This window comes from Brachyistius frenatus, unplaced genomic scaffold (genome assembly GCF_029030835.1).
Source record: "Brachyistius frenatus isolate BFR_SWC_R1_liver_20210118 unplaced genomic scaffold, ASM2903083v1 Contig_305, whole genome shotgun sequence".
Lineage (NCBI taxonomy): Eukaryota > Metazoa > Chordata > Actinopteri > Embiotocidae > Brachyistius > Brachyistius frenatus.
Genome location: NW_027210904.1, coordinates 269,582 through 292,092, shown reverse-complemented (window position 1 = coordinate 292,092; position 22,511 = coordinate 269,582). Strand labels below are relative to the sequence as shown.

At 45.9% G+C, this 22,511-nt stretch overlaps 1 protein-coding gene across 4 annotated transcripts in view; it reads right to left on the bottom strand.

Moving 5' to 3' along the window:
- The window catches only part of kirrel1a (kirre like nephrin family adhesion molecule 1a), a 31,669-nt gene that overhangs the window by 4,450 nt on the left and 4,708 nt on the right, over nucleotides 1-22,511 (bottom strand). For 2 of the 4 annotated variants that reach the window (XM_069722806.1, XM_069722808.1), the window contains exons 2-14: nucleotides 11,486-11,635; nucleotides 7,470-7,619; nucleotides 7,184-7,341; nucleotides 6,904-7,054; nucleotides 6,442-6,547; nucleotides 6,053-6,201; nucleotides 5,738-5,865; nucleotides 4,466-4,592; nucleotides 4,072-4,172; nucleotides 1,985-2,201; nucleotides 1,091-1,198; nucleotides 670-797; nucleotides 165-278 (exon numbers count right to left, since the gene is read on the bottom strand). In XM_069722806.1, the coding sequence (XP_069578907.1) occupies nucleotides 165-278; nucleotides 670-797; nucleotides 1,091-1,198; nucleotides 1,985-2,201; nucleotides 4,072-4,172; nucleotides 4,466-4,592; nucleotides 5,738-5,865; nucleotides 6,053-6,201; nucleotides 6,442-6,547; nucleotides 6,904-7,054; nucleotides 7,184-7,341; nucleotides 7,470-7,619; nucleotides 11,486-11,635 (1,787 nt within the window). The remainder of the gene's footprint in view (nucleotides 1-164; nucleotides 279-669; nucleotides 798-1,090; nucleotides 1,199-1,984; nucleotides 2,202-4,071; nucleotides 4,173-4,465; nucleotides 4,593-5,737; nucleotides 5,866-6,052; nucleotides 6,202-6,441; nucleotides 6,548-6,903; nucleotides 7,055-7,183; nucleotides 7,342-7,469; nucleotides 7,620-11,485; nucleotides 11,636-22,511) is intronic. The other 2 variants (XM_069722807.1, XM_069722809.1) reach the window with 2 other exon arrangements.

Sequence of the window (22,511 nt, the reverse complement as noted above, 5' to 3'; positions counted from 1 at the left end):
AGGTCTATCACACACATGACACCATTAAATGAGCTGAAACACATCGTTGCTGACGAGACACTGAACTCTTTGCCAGCTTTTGTCGATTAGTCCAAACGATAAACTGTATTTTTTTTTTTTACACTGACATGGATTGATTGTTTCTTTCACGCGTGTGATCTCACCTTTAGGTCATACTCCTGGCGGGTGTCCAGGGTGTCGCTGCGGAGGTCAGACTTGAGCTCTATGTCATCTTTAAAGGGCTGATTGGAGGGAGAGAAGGACACAGAGGGGAGAAACTAAACCGTCAAACAACAAAACAAAAAAAACAAAAAGAAAGAAAAAGGAGGAGAGAAGGTGCCGTAACAAAACAGAAGAGGGAAGGAGGCAACAGAGTATGACAGGAGAAGAGAAAATGGAATTAAAAGTGTTAAAAAGGAGCGATTAAAGGGGAAATCATAGTGTTTGTTTTTTAGTCAAAAGGTACAGTGCGGCGTAGGGAGAGGTTACTGAGTTAATCTAGTTTTTTCTAACGTCTACAGGCTGTGTCAACAGTGTCCAACCCAAACACACACACACACACACACACACACACACACACACACACACACACACACACACACACACACACACACACACACACACACACACACACACACACACACACACACACACCCCGCTGCTGCTCACCGAGTACATGGCCTTGACCATGCGCGAAGCTGTGGACACGCTGCCGGAGTCCTCCTCCAAGCTGTGGGTCTCCTTGTTTATCGTCTCCACCTTGATGTCGGGCTTACCCAGCGTGACCCCGCGCCGACCTGGAAGCAAAGCACGGCGAGGTTGAATGCAGCTGGACACGCGCTTGTCAGTCAAGTGTGTTTTCATGAGCTGAAGGAGCAGGTTCAGAGGACACCTACATCCATATGGTGAAGAGGAAGCGGTAGGCGTTTGATTTGATTTGCTTTGCTGCCAGTTATTGGGTAAAATACTGAATATTTTATCCGTGATCTTCTATTAAAAAAAAGTATGAAATGCTCTGAAAAAACTGTATTCGCAGGCCGCTGATGTGCTTTTGTGTTGTATGTGAAGGCACATGGAGAATATGACTCACTGCCTTTGCGCTGCCAGTAGAAGATAAGAACAAAGCCCATCAGAAAGATGGACAAGAAGATGGCGGAGCCCACCGTCCCACCGGCTATTATCCCCACTGGAAACTCCTCTGTAACGAAAGGGTGAGAGAGAGACACACACAGAGAGAGTGAGTTATGTCTGTCCATACCTGCACAAGCAGGTGCCTCATCCCCAGTTACTGACACAAAGTTGAGGTTTTCTATTTGTCATATCGGTTAAATATGATTCTCAGGTCAATTTAAGAGGGACAATTTTGTATTTAATAAGTATATATATCGGATATGATCACAAAAAACTTTCTTTGCATTTAGCGGATTCAGTACATACATACACATATCGCTATTTGTGTGTATTTGTTTTGCTTTTTTTACTTCACAAAAAATGTGTTAACACTGCTCGCATGTAGGTGCCGGGCAATATGTTAATATTATATCAACATTGTGATATGAGACAAGATCTCGTCTCTGATTTTGGACATCGTCGTATCCTGATATGGAATAACTGTTGTCTTTTCCTGGTTTTAAAGGCTTAATTACAGTAAAGGGACATCATTTTCTGAACTTACCAGCCTCCAGCGGTTCTATTATTAGCCTTTACACATGATATATTTACTGATTTACTGAGGATTATTAATCAAAAATCTCCTCGTGTAAATATTTTGTAAAAGCACCAATAATCATCCCAAATGTATTGTTGAGGTATTGTTCAAAGATATTGTATTTAATTTTGTCCATTTTGTCCAATTCTTTACCGTCTTACCCTGTAACGACATTTTGCTGTAACACCTGTCGCTCCAAACTTCCACATTGTGCAGACTCTGATTTTCTTATCTCAAATTCATAACATGAAAAAATGAAATGCGCCGCCAACACACCGGTCTCCTCCAGTGAGATGATCATGGTTCCCGGGCCGAACGAGTTCCAGGCCGTGCAGTTGTAGGTGGACATGAAGTCCGACTCCATCACGTTGTTGATGGTGAGGGTGGAGAGGACACCGCCGCCCTCCGCTGACGGTTTGCTCTGCTCCACCGTGTACCTCTCCAGCAGCGTCCCCTTCTCCTTCTCCCACACGTTCTCTTTCCACGCCCACACCTGTCGCACACACACACACACACACACACACACACACACACACACACACACACACACACACACACACACACACACACACACACACACACACACACACACACACACACACACACACACACACACACACACACACAGGACGCCATGTTAGAACCAATCAATTTAGAATAGATTTATTTCACTCAGGGAAGGTAAGGGACCACATTCAGGATATATCAAGACAATAATTATTCTTCTTTTTTTTTTATCTCTGCATAACCATTTCACACCAACCAATATCTTTTCAGGGTTTCACTCTAATTTGATTTACTGTACAGACCAGTAAAATGAATCTACTTCAAACAGAGCTACAATGACTACATGCAATAATACTGCATGCAGAAAATGATCGCGTCACACTCAAGTCATATGAATCAGAAATCGTACGCATTCAGTAATGCACCTAAGCACGTGTTAACATTAATGTCCTATATTCATCAAGTATGCATTAATACAAAAGCATCTAAAACAGCATTCACACATCACAAGAAACTACATACAGTAGATCATATGTCCAAACAGAAACCCATAGGGATGAGTCTATTAGAGGATATTAAGGTAATGTACACATACACTGGGCTATTAAATAAGCAAAAATAAAAGTTAATTTGAGAAAATGTTGACGTGAAAATAGATGTATTTGTTCTAGCAGTCATTCAGTTAATGGATGTAGATAAAGTAATTAATAAATGATGTCTGACAATTCTTATGTCTGTTTGTATGCGTTAATGCTGGAATGTTTAATATTCTAAATCCATAAATAAAATAAAACATTTTAAATATCATATTGCAAGATGATATTGTAAAGACTGCACTGAGATGAGTTATTTTGGGATTTGGTGCTGTATAAATAAAACTGAATTGTATTGAAATAGGGATAACTGTAAAGGACAACTGTGTTACTCTCTATTTTCTCTAATATTTCAACACAACAGAGCGAATGGCTGTTAACTTATCATCGGCCATACGTATCTGTCTAACTCAAACACACACTGTAGAAAGACATGGATGTAATGAAGCGCCCACATTTGAGCACACCCACATGTAAACACACACATTGCATGACTCCCCATTCCGGCAACAATTTGTATGTTTCCGCGAACTGGAGTGGAGGACGACGTGGGTGACTGAGCCGGCGAGAATCTTGCACATCCTCCGACTTTAAAGCCACTAAAAGCAGCTGTATTATTCAGCACTGAAGTACTGTACGGACGTGAGTTAATTATGCATAAGCCCACATGTTCCCATAATCTGCCCACTTATGCTAGAGAAGGAGAATCTCCTGGCTGTGGCATTTACTGGGACAACTGTTCCTCTCCAGTCCTTTATATTTTATAAATCTTTTTCTGTCCCAACATGCGCCACTTGCATTAGGAGCGTGCACTGCGAGTCAGGAAGGATCAGTCACAGAGGCAGGGCGGCCGAGGAACTACTACTACTGCGTCTCTGTGATACAGCTGAGAAGAGAAAGCAGCCGGGCTGATTTCTGACGCAGAGCTAAAAGTGGACCATGTTAGTGTTGGTTTGTTTATGTGATGGGATGGAGGAACATTCTGGGAGAGTTTAAGGGTGAGTCACCACTCAAACAGAAAAAGGGGACAGTGCCTAAAAGCATTCAGGCAGGAAGGGAGCCATTTAGGAAAAGGACAGTACAGTAACAGTAAAATACAATTTGCTGTCAGGCTAAAATGTACAACTTTGTGCTCTTTGTGACCAAAGCTTTCCCTGTTTGGTATTTTTCTTGTCTCAACAATTGATGCCGGATGAAAATTTGAATTATTTTCTTGAAAGTTTGGTGCCACAAATGTTTCATATTTCCCATCTTTTCACTTACTATCTTATCCGGAGGAGGTGTACTGGCGATGTAGCATTTCACCTCTCCTCTCTCCCCCCTCACAGCATACTGGACTGAATCACTGGAGATGATAGGCGGACCTGAGGGGTCAAAAATGAGAGAGCATGTGAGTGTATGTGATAAAAGAAACAACACTTCAAACGGAAGGAACACAAAAAATAATATCCAAGCTGGATGTTTTTTAAAGATGCTGACCTTATGAGCCTGTTCAAGAGGAATTGTAGGACTTAAAAAAAAATAAATGCCCACCACTTTGGACAAACAGCGTTTTTGTTTTTTTTTCCTTTCAATTACTGACAAGTTGACCTTTTTTAAAGTACAAGATTTCCGTCTACAAGCAGTGGTACATTAAACTGTGTGGATGTTTTCTGACCGTTGACTGTGAGCGTGACCTCGGTCTCTCCTACTCCAATCCGTGGGACGATGGCCTTACATACATACTGCCCAGCATCCGCCTGGCTCACCGACTTCAGATGCAGCTGGTTGCTGTTACTCAGAACCTGTGGGGGAGTGAAACACGCATACAAACATAAACAAGGCGAATCTGCCAAACAGCAGAAGGGGATAAACAAAATAAAAGTCCAGTAGAGGAGATAAGAAGACGAGAGAGGCTAATACACCTCCATCTGTATGCTTCATTAATCTAAAAAGACCACATTGCACGAATCATGTGAGCCTGCTGTATGTATTCCACTCCTCTGACCCGACGTGGCGAACAATGCAAACTTGCACATCCGCATTTAACCCATCACAAAGGTTTTGTAGTTGCCTAGCAACCACATCCATCAGAAAAATTAGCTGTGAAAATTATGGCTAAATATGTAACCACCCAGAGGGAGCGAAATACCTGAACTAGAGTGATTATACAGACGTGGGTGTTGGCCAAAGGCAGATGTGTAATAAAGCAGATTTCATTTACTGTGCTGGAATTGTCTCGTATTAAGTCCTGGTCTCACCTCCACCATTAAATGCAGCTTAACGAGAGGCAGAGCCGCTAAACTGAACAGTCTGCTGCTGACCAAACTGCCACTGGTCAAAGAAACGGATGCTAATGTTTACATACACCTTCTATCTTTAGCTTCTGGTGTCCACAGAAAATCTTAACGCCAAATCAGTGAGGGTCAACTTAATGATTTTGTAAAAATAAAACTGAATGGTTGAAGGACAATTAACATTTTAGGAAATATGATTATTAGTTTTCTTTTTAATGAAGCTACATCCAGCATGTAAATTTTGAATCAATTCTGTAAATGCACTGGAATTTTAAGAACCATGTTTATTCAAGACCTTCAAAATCTTAGCCAAGCAGTGTTTATGTCACCTGAAATCCTCTGTATACTTAATATACTGTGTTTCTGCTGCAACATTCATATTATTAAATGGAAAATAGCAGAGAAGACCATATTAAATGAATTAATGAAATCTAATTGAACCGTCAGTGATAAATATGAAAGAAAAAACTGAAAAGAAAGTTGAGCTCCTGACAGCTAAACAGAGAAGATTCCAGAGTAGAGACAAGACGAAACTCTTCAATGACAGCATGCTTTTGCAAACACGGGAGAAGAGAGTGTGACCTGTAAAAGAAAAAAATGTGAATAAGAGAACAGAGGGATTACGTGCAGAGCGTGGGCTCTTGGCTGCTTACCATGTTTGAACCCTTTTTGAACCAGGTGAGGGTGAGCGGAGGGTTTCCAGCCCATTTGCAGTTGAGGGTGACATCAGAGTCGACGTCGACTGTTTTCGGCTGCGGCTCCACCAGCAGGATCGGACCGACTGGAGACAGAGAATGGAGGGAAAGACAGCTTCCTTTGTTGTGTCTGAGTAATAATGCAGTAGGACTAAAGAGGAAAAACTACTCTGAGAAACACAACAATGTTTTTATCCGTCTGACTCCAGACTGTAGTGAGTGAAGTGGGCCACAAGTGATTGAACAAGGTGCGATGAGTAGTGCGTGACTCACAGTGAACGTCCACCAAGATGCTGACGTTGGTCTTTCCCACAGCATTGAAAACCAGACACGAGACAGGCTCAGTGAAGAAGGAGTGGTCGGCCTTGGTGGTGAACACACTCTCCCTGGCGCCCTGCAGCACCACGCCGCCTTTAGCCCACCTAGGAGTTAAACACACGATATTATAGGTACAAAAAAAGACCAACACGAGACAGATTAAAACCTCAAAAAATATGTATCTATTTAGATATTTTTCCATATTTATGACTACTTAAAGTGGACTTAAGCAAAAGTAAAACAAAGACACAGCTCAAAACCACTAAATCATTCAAAACTAAAAAGAAAGACAATATTCCTTTTTGGCTAGTGACTTCTAATTTAGGTGCCTGGTGAAAGCAGACCTGTAGCCCATAATAGGAGGGTTGGCATGAGCCTGGCAGGTGAAGGTGACCCTGTCCCCTTCTAGGACAGAGCGAGGCTCAATGGACAAGGTCACTGTCGGTGGATCTGGAAGAGACAGAGAGAGAGACTCACATAACAACGGCCTTACTACATCTAATGCATGCTGCAATCTGGAGGACAGTCGGATGCAAAATGGCTGCCGTGCATGACTTAAGGAACAGCTATAAAAGTCTTTACGTGGTTGCAGATGTTTGAGATCATGATGCTTGTTCCTTTAAATTAGCCATAAATGTAATGACAATTTATGTATTAGTACGAAGGGTAAAACTATCTCAAAGAAACAGATTATTTTGGGCTGTGTAATAAATCTTTTCTTTTGCTGTATACCTGTATAGAGTTGTGTACTTTATCAGAAGTACTAGTTAATGAGTTAATTCTGGATTGAGAGCAGCATCGCTTACGGTGCACATTGAGGGTGACGGTTGTGCTTTTGCCGGTGGGAACAGCCAGGTTGGTGGCCACACAGCTGTAGTTCCTCCCTGTGTCGGTGTCAACGGGGTGGATAGGCAGATAGCTGCGTGTGGTCACCCTCTTCCTGTCTGGTAGCACCTCCTGATGATTGGAGGACACACAGAGATTCACAAGAGACACATACAAGGCCAGAAACTGACAATACCGATCATTGAATGTGTGGTTTTTGTTTGTGTGTCTGAGTCCTTTTTTTTTTTTTTTTAGACTCACGGTGGTACTGGCAGCCCCATCCACAGGCAGACCATCTTTAAGCCATTCGATCATAGAAGGCGGTTTGGCCCCTCGGGACACACAGCTCAGGTTGTAGGACTCCCCCGCATTCAGCAGCACCTCTGGACCTCCATCGATCACCGGGTCATCAGGGGGGACTGGAGCAGGAGAGAGAGAGAGAGAGAGAGAGAGAGAGAGAGAGAGAGAGAGAGAGAGAGAGGGGGGTGGTAAGAGACGCACACACTTCCGGTAGACATGCAAACAGACCAGACACACAGAAACATACTGAGGACGGTGAGTTTGGCCCGCCTGGATCTCAGGGCGGCATCAGGGGCCTGGCACTCGTACAGGGAGTCATCAGACAGATCAGCTGACAGGATCTCCAGATTGTACTGGCCGAGCTCCTGGACACGCAGCACACGGTACCTAGGCCAAGCTGGGACACACAGACACACAAGCGTAAAGAAGGGTAATAAGAACTAGACAAGCTCAGGTTTACATCGATGCTTTGCATTATATATCTGTTTTAGGTTGCAACGTACAGGAAGCGACGACACAAAGATGTCAAAAAGACCCAAAGAATGAGACATATTTTCATTTCTTCTGCTTACGTTGACATTTTAGTTTTAACCTCACATTTCTTCCCAAATATCAGAGTTGAAATATGAACTCAGGCTCCCAAAACACTCATGTGGTCTTGCAACACCATGCAGCTTGTTACAATTCATGCTGATCAGAAAACATCAGATCCGTCAAACTTGAGCTAAAAATCGGAGGGAATCCCGAAGGACACCACAGACATGTACAGTCCCGTGTTTATGTGCACGGAAACAAATGTTTCACCAAACATATACATTCACATAGTTGTACAATGCACACATAACACACTCGTGCACTCACGACAGGCTTCCCAGTCCTCCCTTTCCCTTCCCCCATCCAGCCCACAGCCCAGCTGTGTCACTGCTGTACATTCTCACCATTAGGTGGCAGCCATGCTCTCTTTTACCAGCAGGGGGAAAAGATGAATGCATTATGACAGCAACGTTTTAGAGGACTCAAACAGACTCCAGTCCCTGGTGCAGAATTCATGTTTGCTGCCCAGACGTAGATCACATGTGAAATCCTCTGCTGCTGTTTTTACATGTGCAGCGTGCGAACGGGGCTTTTGCTGCTCGCCTAACCTTGCGTGTCCTTGTTTCTGCATGCATTTGTGCACGCGTGTGCCTTGTATATACGCGCATTTGCATGTGAAATGTCCAGGGCGAGGAAGCGTATGAAAAGCCCAGAGAGGCGGGGGTGGGTGGTGGGGGACGGAGGGACAGAGCCTCATACACAAACAACGTACACACACACACACACACACACACACACACACACACACACACACACACACACACACACACACACACACACACACACACACACACACACACACACACACACACACACACTAAGGGTACGTGTGCATGAAGTGGGCAGTTTTCATTCACATTGTTTTGGCTTGAAGCACTGAACCATTACAGTAATAATATGATTAAACCAAAGTAAGAAGAAAGGAAGGCAGAAACAGACCAAAAAGAAAAAATGGAAAGAGGACAGACAAGGACAGGCAGGACGAGAGAAAGAAGGGACGTAAGAGCTGACAGAGTGAAGAGTGCATGAACTAAGAGTGTGTCAGGCACTGAAAGCTAAGGAGAGACAAGCTAGACAAGTTAAAAGAGGAATATGAGAGAGGGCTCAGTACAACAGAGGCAGCTGAAAGAACGAGAACAAGAGGGAGAGAGAGCAACAAGGGATCTAAGATGAGGAGGTCACAGAGGAATAGCATGACAGATGGAGAGGAGAGGAGAGGAGAGGAGAGGAGAGGAGAGGAGAGGAGAGGAGAGGAGAGGAGAGGAGAGGAGAGGAGAGGAGAGGAGAGGAGAGGAGAGGAGAGGAGGAAAAAAAAAAAAGGAAATAAATGGTAAAACAAAGTAAGAGAAATCCGTTTTTCACTCTGAAGGCTGCTGCTACTTTTTTTTCGATATGTTGGGGGGGTCCTCAAATTTGGTTGTTTCCTGTTTTTCTTTGTGTTACTACTAATTCCTCTTTTGGACACTCATTGTGTGCATAGTTGATATTCATTTTGAGAATGACTTTTTGTTTTTCCATTTTTTTTAACAACAAAATTCAACAATGGAAAAAAAAAAAGACAATTGAAAGAAAGCAGAGGAAAGAGTCAGAGTCCGCAGGAAAAACAGTAACGGCGAGGCACGGGCATGTCACAAATGATGCAGTCTCCCTCCGGACCAATCGGTTAAAAATATGCCCATTTGTTTTAACGAGTAATTGCACAGCCCCGGTTTTAGCCCCGTTAGGCAAATCAGTGCAATTCTGAAGATTTTGCAAGCCAGCGATGAGATGCATCACTCCTCACATGTTCTGTCAAAGTCAGAAAAAATTAAAACAGGGAAATCACTGGGGACAAAAATGCAAAGAGAAAAAGAAGAGAGAAGAGTGAGGACATGGGAGCTGCGTCGAGGAACGAGGGCTATTTATTAGTTAATGAATCCGCCTTTCAATAAAAATTAGATATTAGCCAGTCAGTGTCACCCACGGCTCGTATGACAAGAGGTGATGATGTGATGTCCCTCAGCCAAATTGAAGGGTGTCAGTTAGCAAAATGTGCCCGAGGGCGCTTGGAAATTCCCATTAAACATTTGACGATGCGTTCAGGAGGCGGCCAGATTTAGCACCGACTTAAATATGTGCACATTGTGTCACAATAGGAAGCGATGGGATATCTGCGATGGTGGTTAAGATGTCTTTTTTTTTTTAATATGACAGTAGCCTTTCTTTTTTTTTCATCTCTCGGGCAAACATGCTTGGCTGGCTCAATCTAGCTGTATCCAAAAAAAATGCAGTAGCAAAAAACATTTTGTCAGCATGCATTAGATGGCACAGTTACAAACACGCAAAGTTGCACTAATGATGGGGGAGATTTAGAAAAAAAAAGATCTGCTGTTCACGAGGACAAACGTTAATAGAGCTGCGACAATTAGCCGACTCATCAATTAGCCGGTGGACTGAAAACGAATGTGCAACTATTTAGTTTGGTTAATCAGTTTAGTCATTCTTGTGTTTGCTGGTTCCACTCGTACAAATGTGAAAATGTGATGCTTTTCTTTAACAACAGTTCACTGGATGTCTGCTGGTGGTGGACTGTTGGTCAAATTAAACAACAGCCTTGAATACGTGACCTTGGGATTTAGATCATTATGAATAACGTATTTTTAGATAACCCAAGTCATCGATTAATTAGGAAAATAATCTGCAGATTGATTGACAGTGAAAATAATTTGTTTGCAGTCCAAACTGTTGCAAAAGACCAACTTACAAAAGACCGTGATGAAGGAGCAAGGGGAGATTCTACCAACTTTGTAGTAGGTCAGCGGTTGCTGATATGACTTTCAACTGGAGGTTATTTTTTTAAATCACAATTAATCATAGAAAAGCCAATATCATAATTTGTATGTCAGACAGGCTTTTTCTTTCTTAGTTTGGTTTGCATTCATAAGCATCATTTATCTGTTACCTTCGGCACTCTCTTGGAAACTACTTTCAGTGTTGTTCGGGTTTTACAGTGCACTCGGGCTGCCGCGGTCAGTAGCACCGTGGTTACCATTGATAATAAATATATCGCTGACGTTGGCATTTAGCTCAAAGTACAGCACAAAGAGTCGCTATCATGGCTGTAGAGCTTTAAGCATCGTCTCATTTTGGCTGAGCTATCCCATAATCTTTCGACATAATACTTGGCAACTACGGAAGCACCCCGGAGGACTATGCGTGTAACCCTCGCTCGAATTATTTGGTTTAGGCAGTCGTTATAATATCGTTGTCTTTCATCTGACAACTGTAGTGATTGGTTTGTGCATTTCCAATGTTTGTTGGATGTTGGCATGAATTTAACAAGAGCGAGGACCCCCCCCCCCACACCTCCTCCCTGGTGTCCAGTTTGAACATAGCACAATCCAACTCCGACCCTCCGCACTGCGAATGTTTCCCTTCAGTCCACGTTGTGTGGTGTGGTACAAGTTACATTACTTTAGTCAGCCATCCTCGCAATTGTTTGGCGTAAGGAGAGACAGAAAAACTGAAAGCATTCATAAAATCTTAAACTTTAAAAGATGCAGCCAGCGTAAAATGCTGCCTATCAGCAAGCGTCAATCCAAAGATATCAGAATCAGCTTTGAAAAAAAACAAAACATTTTAGTCCCACGCTCAGCACCGAGAGCCCGAGGAGGGCGTATGATGTCTCACCCCGCAGGTCCTCTCCGATGCCCAGAGCCAGGCCATCTTTGGTCCACTGAACAATGCCGGAGTAGTTGAAGACAACACAGGACAGGATCACCCTCTGGCCCCGCACCACCGACTGGTCTGCCGGCTCCTGAGAGAATCTCGCTGTCCACACTGAAAGGGGGATTGGGAAAGGAAAAAAAGAGGGAAAAGTTAAGCACTCTCATTTTCACTGTGTACACACTGCAGGCAAGCTCCAGTCAAATAACTCCCAAAACAAGATTATTATAGTATCTGTCTATATCGTTTATGGTTAATTGATTAAAAACTGCATTCCCACAGCAGCCATGGAATGCCAATAATTACCACCTTTGATCGCAAAGTGGCTCGCGGCCATTAACCGAGCGCTGCAGAGGAGTAAAGAACAGGAAGACGGAGGTGTCGGAGGAGAAGAAACCAGAGCAGAGTTGGAGAAGAAAGAGAAAGAATGAAGTGGAAGAAGTGGTTATCGCTGACTCAGGAGAGGAGAGCTGGAGGAGATCAAACAAGACAGCTTCAGCCATCGGGTGTCTCACGCCCCTTTTTTCTTCTCGCTCCTGACTTTTTATTTCTTAAAAAACTCCCCCCCCACCCCCACCCCCACCCCGTCTCCCTCTGTTTCTCCTTTCTTCATTCCTCCCCATGAGTCATCTCCCAGGCTTCCACTCCCCAACCAAAACTACAGTGGCTGTCATTGTCTGAGCCTCTCTCCCTCCAGTTTGCAGTCCACGACCACAGCAAGATAGGCGAGCTGGCCCACCGACCATCTAATATGAGGAGGGGGCGAGGGAGGGAGATGGGGAGGGGGGCGGGGGGGGACGAGGCAAAATATGCTGCCATTCCACGCTGTGTGATGACAAGTTGTAATTAGCTGTCCCTTGAAGACATGACACCCGTACAATGGACGAGAGGCAATCACTGTGGAGGATTTACTTGAAATTTTCATTCTTTCCATTCTGCCCTCGCTTTTCCTTTTTTCTCTCTCTCTCTCCCACTTGTTATTTCGAAGAATCTCGTACAGTAGATCATTAACCCACTGCTGCATTGTGCGCCCCCCCCCACGCCCTCCCCTACCACCCCACCACCCCTCTCTCCTCCTCCTCCTCCTCCTCTGCTACTGCCTCTCTCCTTCTGTTCTCTCTCCATAATGTTGTATGTCCTTTGCCCAAATTGCTTTGCTTCCCTCTCTGCTTTGCGGCCTATATGTATGCATCTCCACTCGCCTCCTTCATTTTGTACATCTATAATGCTGTCTACGAATGTCCTTTTGCCAGCACTGATTTTCCGTCTACCTCCACGTACGCGTCGCCTTCTATATACATATATAATGGCGTATATGTGCTTTTACCCATAATGCTTTCTATTTCTGTGTTCCTCCTCCTTGCTGGTTGGAAGGGGGTTAGAGGCGGACTGTCACAACTCATTTATCACATTAAATATCAGCCCTCCAGCACTTTCTCTCTCCCTCCCCTCCTCGTTCTCCCCCATTCAGCCGTCGCTCTCTTCTCTCACTTTTTCTCCCTTCACTCCCTTTTTCTTCACCTCCTACCATTTACATCTCTCCTTCTCACTTGTCCTCTCCACTTTTTTATCACTTGTTTTGCCCTTCTGTTTCCCTGACACTCTCTCCCCTCATTCCCTCACACTTCCCCCTCCGAGCCCTCCAGCGCTTTTCCAAAGGTTCCCATCTCTCACTTTTTTTTTTTTTTTTTTTTGTAACAACTGCCATATGCCTCTGCACCCCCCCCCCCTTCGCCCCCCAAACCCATGACCCTCGGTCCCTATCTCTCACATTTCCCCTCCCTTTCATATACACAGACGTGCACTCTCCCTCTATCATGTCATATTTGGTGTGATTTGCAAAGGTACAATATGCCTGATAATACAAAAGAACCCAGTCATGCAAAAAGATTTTCGTACCAATCACAACAATGGCTTCTGACAGTGCAGCGCATTAATATTCTGAAGATAAAGGAGATGTGCGAGGATACACGGTGAAAAGGGAATCAGATGCAGATGGAGCTTTGCAGCATGCATACCTAGAATAATTCCGTGCCGAACACAGAAACAACAACAACAACAAAAAAACAATAGCGGTCTTTAATTTGCTCCTTGAGGAATTCCCTAATTAACAACATTAATGAATTAAGATAAACAAAGCACACAACAAAAATGACTGGTTCTGAGAAGTTGGGGGTAAAATCAAATAAGTGCCAAAAGCCTGTGACTGCAAACACTGAAATGGAACCACAAAAGTGCACGGTTTGACCAGGCAGCGATCGCATCAGTTGAAAGTTGCATGATTCTTCTAATGGCCACTAGATGCAAGCTTGACCGACCGTATTGATGTAAATAAGGAACTTCCAGTTTCTCTCTGGCAATGTGAAGTCCATTTATTTTTTACGCTTGAATTTAGGATCCGGTTACTAAATTGGACTTCTCATATATTTATGTAATTGTGGAGACAATAAGGCCTAAAGGCCCCGAAAAGTTATTTCCTCAACCCTCTGACGGTAAGAGATGGATGCCCACATTTACACATTTTGTTTTTGGCCCAAACGTTGGTAATTTCAACGAGAAATGTTTGAATAACGTGCTTTTCTTACTGGTTTGAAGTGGATGGGGCTCAGTTGGAAAGGCTGATGTCACATACTTTCACGCACCAAGTTGACAGAACTAATGCGAGTGCAATATTCAATTTCCTTTTAGCTGTGTTTGGTTTCCACTACCTCCTGAAGGAAGTATCTGTCTGCTAAATGCTTCATGATGGTCAACAGCTAGTTGCTAACTTTGGTTGTCTGCAATTTGTTCCTATAGGCAGGTAACGTGCAGGGGGCATCTCTGACTGGGTTTGCTTAAAGCAGATGCTAAAAAAACTTTAAAAAAACTTGAAGAATTTTGAACTACGGTTGCTTTACTGTGAACCAAAACAAGGTGAACAGTGAACTGAAACACACTAAAATGCTCCATAAATCTGAGGGATGGGTGATAATTCTCTGCGGAATTGTTATTATGAATAACCCCTTTCGCTCCCATTGTGAATATAGAAATATTGATTGTAGCCACTTAATTGGGAGTGGGATGCTCCATTTGCACCAGATAAATCAAAGCATTTGCTGGTCTCTCATGAGCTACTTTTGGAAAGATTTTATTCGAATTTCTAAGTGAAAAAAAACTGTGGAAACGCGGAAATGTTTCAAGATAAGAATGCACATATGACCCGCCGAGGTAATTAAGGTTGGGGATGCATAACTGGCATGATGTTTTGGAAATAAATGCTATTATAAACAAAAGGTTATTGCTTTAGACTTGTGTTTTCATTTCTAATTACTGGAGTGTACAGTGTGGATTTATACCGTCATAAAAAAGCATGAAAAACCCTTTCTCAGATATACATGGTGTAAAGAGAGTTTAGCTGGGTTTAAACTACCCCGCAACCTCGACAGTAGCCTGAGGGCAGGCAAATCCTTTCCTCTACCACCTCAGATATGCTAGCTGGAGGTATTCCCTCAACTCCCTCAGTAAACCAGAAACATAATCCAAACTGAATGCTCCTTGAGTGGAGGCTACACAATCTGCAGAGAAAACACCCATGCGAAGGCTGAGGACTGAAAACACTGACTCAGTTAAACATGTGCTCGTCGCCTTCTGATTTCCATATTACCCAGTTAACACTTGTCAACACGAGTGTACGTGCTTGCGTCTGTGTGTTTAAAGAAGGGAAGCTACACGTACTGAGTAGTCGGAGCGGAGGCAAGACAGGAGAGTGTATGCAAGGGAGCTTGTATTCTTTCATTATGTGGGTTATGCTGCAGTGACAAATTTAGAGTGTGTCCTGATTTCCTTGAGTTACTGATCCCCAAGATACCAGCGGGAGACTCCGAGCACCCTGTCCACACACAGACTGCACTGACAAAGGGCTGCGACCATGACCGCATGCACATGGACACGGACACACACACACGCACGCACACGCGCACACACACACACACACACACACACACACACACACACACACACACACACACACACACACACACACACACACACACACAAACAAAAACAGGCAGCACAGACGACCTAACCTTCACCACATGGGCTAACCATTTCCTGTCAACACACACAAACACAACCATTCCAAACCCCTAACATGTAATCGACACGCAGAGGCGGTTTCCCGAACATGGATTACACCACGACTCCAGAGTAAACTGTCAAGCCAGCGGAGCGTCTTCATCTCCGCTGGGAACGGGTCTCAGTTTGGTCTAGGATTAAATACGGCCTTAGTCAAAGTTTGGAAAGGGATTAGGATTAATCTGGGACCGAGGACAACAGCCCTTGCCGACACTGAGACACCAACCTCTGCTTGTCAAAGCAGACACAAAGCCAAAGGCGAGCACACACTGCCGCGCCGGGGTGACTCACCAAACGCACGGCCACACGCCGCCATCGTGTCAACAACCACAGCAATTTAGCCCGAAAGCACCTCTCTCACCATGCGACGGTGCTTTAATAGCAAGGTAATGAACCGTCAATTTGTTGCTGAAAATTACCGAAAGGGTATATGCACGCAGAGATGTTTGGAGCTATTTTTAGAACGTGTGCTGCTTATATGCCCTGTATTTCTTTAGTTTGCCACACGCTCTGCAGTCCGGTGGTGAGTGTCAGACCTTGTTTTTCACCTTTACGCACACACCGGCTCGCTGTACGGGACAGCAGACAGGCTGTAGACAGATTTAGGGAAGGCTCACTGGTGGCATTCGGTCTTATTGAATCAGATGCTATTAAATAAAATGGCATTAAGTATGGATTGTTATGCATCGATCTAATTATCTTTGTGTCTGCCCCCCCCCCCCTCCCCGTGCCCCTCTGTACCCCTCCGACAAAGTCCCCCTGCCTTCCTCTCCCTCGCTCCTCTCCAGCCAATCCCCCGCTTCGGCTGGATCACAGACTCGCGTCACCATAGCAACAGCTGACGTGTAAAGTAACTGCCCAAAAAAAAAAAGTTTTCTGTACAAGCGTGTCTGCGAGCGCAACCCGCGTGTGTGCATCTGATGAAACCCTCCCTTGTGCTCGGTACACCCATTTTTTATTTTTTTTTTCTCTGAAAAACACATTTTTCAATGACCTCATCCTCGCTCCACCTATTCAATTAATAGTCAGGCGGCCGCACCGGTCTCTCGTTGTTTCTCTCTCTCACCCTCGCTCCCCACTCTCCTCACTGTTAGTCAATCTGCTCCAAATTGATTTTGTTATCTGTCTAATTCCATATCGGGCGCCGCGTGTGGCCGATGTGTTGGTGTTACGGAGGGGCTGCCGGGGAAAAATGAGATGCAGGAACGGGAGAACAAAGAGACGGCGAGGTCCACAGACACAGAGCTGTGAAGTGTGATGGAGGATGACATCATTGTTTCAGGACAAAGTTGCAGCCATAGGAGTCACGCGGCACTGACTCACCCTGTCCCTTTCTGCTCTATATGACATACAGTAACATGCAGCTGTCAGTCCACCGGTCGGTGCGCACGCCGATGTCTCAACGCATCCGTCTCCGAGACCTTTTGAACCGTCTGAATTCCCTTTTTTTTTTTTTTATTCTGAAAACTTCTAAACACAGATGAAGCTTGTTTTTTTTTTAGTTCCTGAAAAGCTGACATGGAGCTGGGAGGTTGTAATGCAGCCCAGCGCTGTGCAATGTAAGCGCATACATTCACTCTGTATGCATGTGGCCGGCATACATTTTTATGAACGTGTGCATGTAGGCGCTGTATAATGTATGTATTGCTGCAAGTCACAATTATTTGTATTATTATTTTCAGCTCTATTAAGTCAATAAAATGTCAGAAAATGACACCTTCGAATTGCTTGTTTTCTTCAAGCAACAAAGATCTTCAGTTTACGTTCACGTAAAAGAGAGAAGAGCGACAAATCCTCAAATTTGGGTGTTTTTGTTTGACAAAAGGCGAGAAGACTGCATCCGTGCACTACTTGAGCGTATGCAGTTTCTCCATCTATTTGTCTGGCAGTGGGAACTCTACCACCTGTGCCTGTCCTCTCTCAACAACATGGCCGCCTGGCAGGATGGCCATAATAACCCATCACCATGGCGACGGCGCTATAGGAGCGAGCGAGAAGACGTAGTCGGAGAGAGGCAGGGAGTGAAAGGAGGCGACCCACTGAGCCTGCTGACACCGTGTCAGTCAAACACAAAGGTGTCTCCTGGAGGTGGGGACGGAGACGAGGGAAGATTAGGGCAGAGGGGAGAACGAGCCAGAGAGAGAAAGACTCCGAGACGCCTGCCTTTGTTTGCCGCATTGTCTGCCTGCTCACTCCCTTCCTCTGTTATCTTACCTTGCCGTCCTCCCCCTTACTTGCAGTTAGCGACCTCTCTCTTTCTTCCTCTCTTTTGTGGCCTTGCCCCCTTCTCATTCTCTATTCACTTCCTTTTTTCTAGCGGGCATCTATTAAGAAATTATCCCTCCTTCTACCCGTCCACCTTCGACCTCGTTCCCTCCTTGGGCTAGCCTTTCTACCTTCAAGCACATGTGCGTGTCTTCCCCTCAATCAGCGCCTCCTCTTAATTGCTTCTATCTATTGCTATCAAAATGGTTGCTGTGGAAACAAGTTTTATTTGGAAATGGCGGAAAGAAAATGATTCCTGCGCTTTGTCTGTCCATTTTGATACCACCGTGTGTATGAGGTGTACACACTAATTTTCAATGGATGTTTGCACAGGCAGAGTGTGTGTGTGTGTGTGTGTGTGTGTGTGTGTGTGTGTGTGTGTGTGTGTGTGTGTGTGTGTGTGTGTGTGTGTGTGTGTGTGTGTGTGTGTGTGTGTGTCTGAGCGCGCGTGCCACCCTACCATTCTCCGGGGCTCCTCTCATACATGCATTTCACATCTGAAGAGCTTTATTTGTACCAAACCTCTGTTACAGACATTGTTACCATGGCTACAGCCAGTGAGGACCACTGACACAATGATAGACACAGTGGCCATGGCAACCCCATGATCACTGGTGGGTAATACGATAATTCATGGACGAGGCATCTGACACATTACGGCCACATGAATATGCTCAATCGCTGGAAAGCCGGCCCCGTCGCCGGTAATCCACGAGCCTTTGTGCGGCCAACATGCCGAGCGGCTGACAAAGAATACTCCGCTGTAACCAAGGGTGACCAGAACTAACAATAGCTGTCCTCTGGATAAGCTCGAACAAGAGGATACATAGATATCAAGCTGCTGCTGCTGCTGCTGCTCTGCAGCAGTGCACTGTGCAGCTTGCGGCGCACGGGTCGCCACTGAATTCAACTGGCACAATCAATATCATAATGAATCTATAATTCCCAGCAGTGGTCGCCCATTGATTGTGGCGAGCAAGCCCATTCCTAAAGGCACGCCGCCTCCGAAGCCCACGCCGTCGAGCAAGTAAGCATCGGCGCCCATCAGCATGTGACAGCTCTCAGACGGGCCCTCAATCCGGGTCGCGCCTCGGTGCGGCGCGGAGGCGGAATCCGCCGGGACTATTTTACAAGCGGCGTCCCGTCAATAAATCACCCCTTTCAAGGTCTGCTTTAATTCAATCCAGTGCAATCTAATTTTATTGGTATGTACTGTAGCTTCTTGCAATGTCATCTGTAACAAAAAACATCCCATAAAAGCTCGGGGCCTTGACCTCCCAGAGTGCAGTAATATTCATACGGGGGGCCCTTGCCAATAAAAACCTGCGGTGCACGCTGTCGCTTTGAAGACGAGGCTTCTTCCCGGACGGCAAACGGTCTAAAAGACAAGACGGCGAGGTGAGCGGGGTGAGGAGGACACCGGGTAGAGCACTGCGGACCGCTGGACTTCAACCTCCGTGGACGGCAATACGCAAGCCGATGATGGAATTTGGACCTCCGGTTGAGATTAACAACAATAAACGAAGACCAAAATCTTCTCACAACAGCAAAAACGTGTTTTGTTTTTTTTTGTACCTAAATAATTATTAGGATTATTACAATTACTACAGTGTACGGCCAAAAGTAAGGCCCGTTTGATTTGAGGATGTTTTGGGATCGGCTCCTTCAGTCCCAATGAAGAAAAATCGCGACGACGCAGAACGCGCAATGACGTTTCGCGGCCGCTTCAGGACCAAAGATTTGCGACGACGGAGAACCGTTTGAGAACTTTTGCTGGGAGAAGTTGCAGCAATGTGAAGTGGCCGGTTTCAGCCAGACTCACGCCGGCCGACGGCGTCGCCTGCGACTTGTCAAGTCACAAGTGGGCAGTTTAATAATGTGAAGCGGTAAACCACTGAACTGAGAGGAATTGACACAACGGGGCTCAACTTCACAACGTAAACCCCCCCCCCCCCCCCCCCACCACCGTTATTCCAGTGAAACACCCGTCGGTGGCTCCGAGCCTTTGACCATCTTGTTGTTTTTTTTTATTTCTCACCGTTTCATCGTGACTAAAAATGCAACTGTTGCAAGTAACTCACGATCATGAGTCTCGTTCACGTTTTAAGACGGTACAAAATCTAACCAGCTGCAAAGATGCCTGGAAAACTGACAGCTAAACCAGAAGCGTAGAGAGCGGTTGCTGCGGAGGTGTCAACGCCGTCTTGTTGCCTTCGGTGTAAACTGGCAGGTTTACGATGCAGACTGGGAGGGTTGAAAGTTCAAAGTCCTCACGTCGCCGACCAAAGATCGGAGACGGTCCCTAGACAACGGTCTCGGCAAAAACGGACCGCTTCCCGTTTCATCGTGCCAAACTCCCCGCGGACGAAGCCGGTGTTCTCCAGTTCGCCGCGTGAGGAGCAGACCGGACTCGCACGGAGCGCTGATCCCGACCGAACCCGACACCTACCGGGATAAACTGAAAGGTCACCCGTCAGCCCGTCGGGGCCCCGACCTTTGCGGCCGGTCGGCAGCAAATCGCTGAAGTCGGGATCCCGAGTCATGAGGAAAGGACGGATGGTTACGGCGGGTTAACGGCCACGGTCCGCGCACTTTGGGCCGTTCGGCGCGTCTTCCATCAAACCGGAGGTGACTTGCTGAAATGTAAACTAAGTCTAATCTGCGTGTAAGGAGATGGGTACGCCGGGTCAAGGTAAGCTTAGCCTCGAGGGCGCAGCATGAAGTTGGCAGCTGCAGTCTTTTGACAAAAATAAAGCGTCTAACGCGCTACGTTGTTTTCACGACTCGACTTCAAAAATATCATGATTATTACTACTCAGCGATGGCTCTCATCATTTGTAGCCCGCAACAGCTCAGCCCCGCAGGCTTGTTATATTACATGACAAGGGGACGGCGAGCGTCGCGGATGCCGCGGTAACCGATTTAGATAGACGACTGACCCTAATTGTTGTTATCATAAAGGGAGGATGGACGGAGAGCGAGGCAAATATCTCTCTCTCTCTCTCTCTCTCTCTCCCTCTGTGTGTCCCTGTCTCTCTCTCTGTGTCTCTCTCTCGGCCTGCGTCCCTGCCGAGAAGCAGAAACTGGGAGAGCAGAGAAATGAAGTGACATCATCAGCGTCGGCCACATTCCTGCAGAGGGAGGGGGCGAGGAGGAGGGGGAGGGGGAGGAGGGGGAAGAGGAGGAGAATGTCCCAAAACTTTTGAGGTTACAGGACCAACCAACCCCCCCACACACACACACACACACACTGTCTGTGTGTGTGTGTGTGTGTGTGTGTGTGTGTGTGTGTGTGTGTGTGTGTGTGTTTTCCAGTGCACATTGCAGTGTGTGCGTTACAGTCCACGGGCTCCTCTTCCTCATCATGTGCTCCCTGTTTTAATTCATGTGCTTCTCCCTCCCGTCCCCTCCCCCCACTGCCTCCCCCGACTCATACCCCCCCCCCTCCCCCCCTCCCTCACCGCCCTCCCTCCTCTGGTCTCTTTCTCTCTCCACCGACCAGAGGAATGCAAGAACCACATCTGGAAGTTATTAGAGAGCCGGGGAGAGAGAAAGGGGGAGATGGAAAGAGAAGAAGTAATGGTGGGGGTGGGGGTGGGGGTGGGGGGAGGCAAACTGAGAAGAAAAAAAAAAAAAAAATCCAGGAGGGGACAGAAAGCGAGAGAAAGAATGAACTTTGGTGAGCAGAAAAAGCTCCACGTTGGGAGTCAGAGAAGCATAAAAGAAATTTAACAGCACTGCCGATTAATGGCAATTAACCTCGGTGGGGACGGGGCAGAGGAAGAGCTCGGCTGGCACCTCAGATGTGGGTTCAATCACTGCCGATTCCAGCTCAAATGTAGCCTTTGAACCGGCCTCCACCATATTCTGTCTGAATGAGCAGCTTCACTGTCCCCACTGAGGGAGCAGTCAGGCCTGAGTAATAGTCCCTTTCTCTCTGCCGCTGGCCTCCCGACCACTCCTCCTCCCTCCTCCTCCTCCTTCTCCTCCTCCACCACCACCACTACCACCTCCTCCTCCTCCTCCTCCTTGGTCCTAGTCCCCTCTCTCCCGGCTTGCTTTTCTTTTCATCCGGCACAACCTCCTCCCTCACTACAATACTGTTGCCCCCCCACCCTCCCACCTCAGCACCTCTATAAAACAAACAAACAAACAAACAAACAAACAAACAAACAAACAAAAAACAAAAAACCTCTAATCACAGTCTATCAGGCTTCACCCACCTGCCTATAGGACTACCCCTCTTTGTCCCCCTCCTGGTCTTCCACTTCTCCCCCAAACAACTTCTTTTTTTCTCTCCTGTAACCCCCCAGCGCCCCCCCCCCCCTCCATCACCCCACATTGTTCCTGGCTGCAGAATGTGGTCGTGCAGTTTGGGAAAACAAGGCCAATAGATTCAGTCAGATGTGATAAAGTGTTCCTCTCTTGCTCGGGGGACTCTGCATAAAGAAACATTTTTAAGGGGAAGTTTTTTTGTTTTTTTTCCTCTTTCTTTTTATAACTTGCATGCCCCCGGCCTGTCAAACACAATCAGATTATGGGGCCTTTAAATCCCGGGGCTTCACTTTGAGAAACATGCACGTAGCCGCTGATGACGCTCAAAGGAGACGTG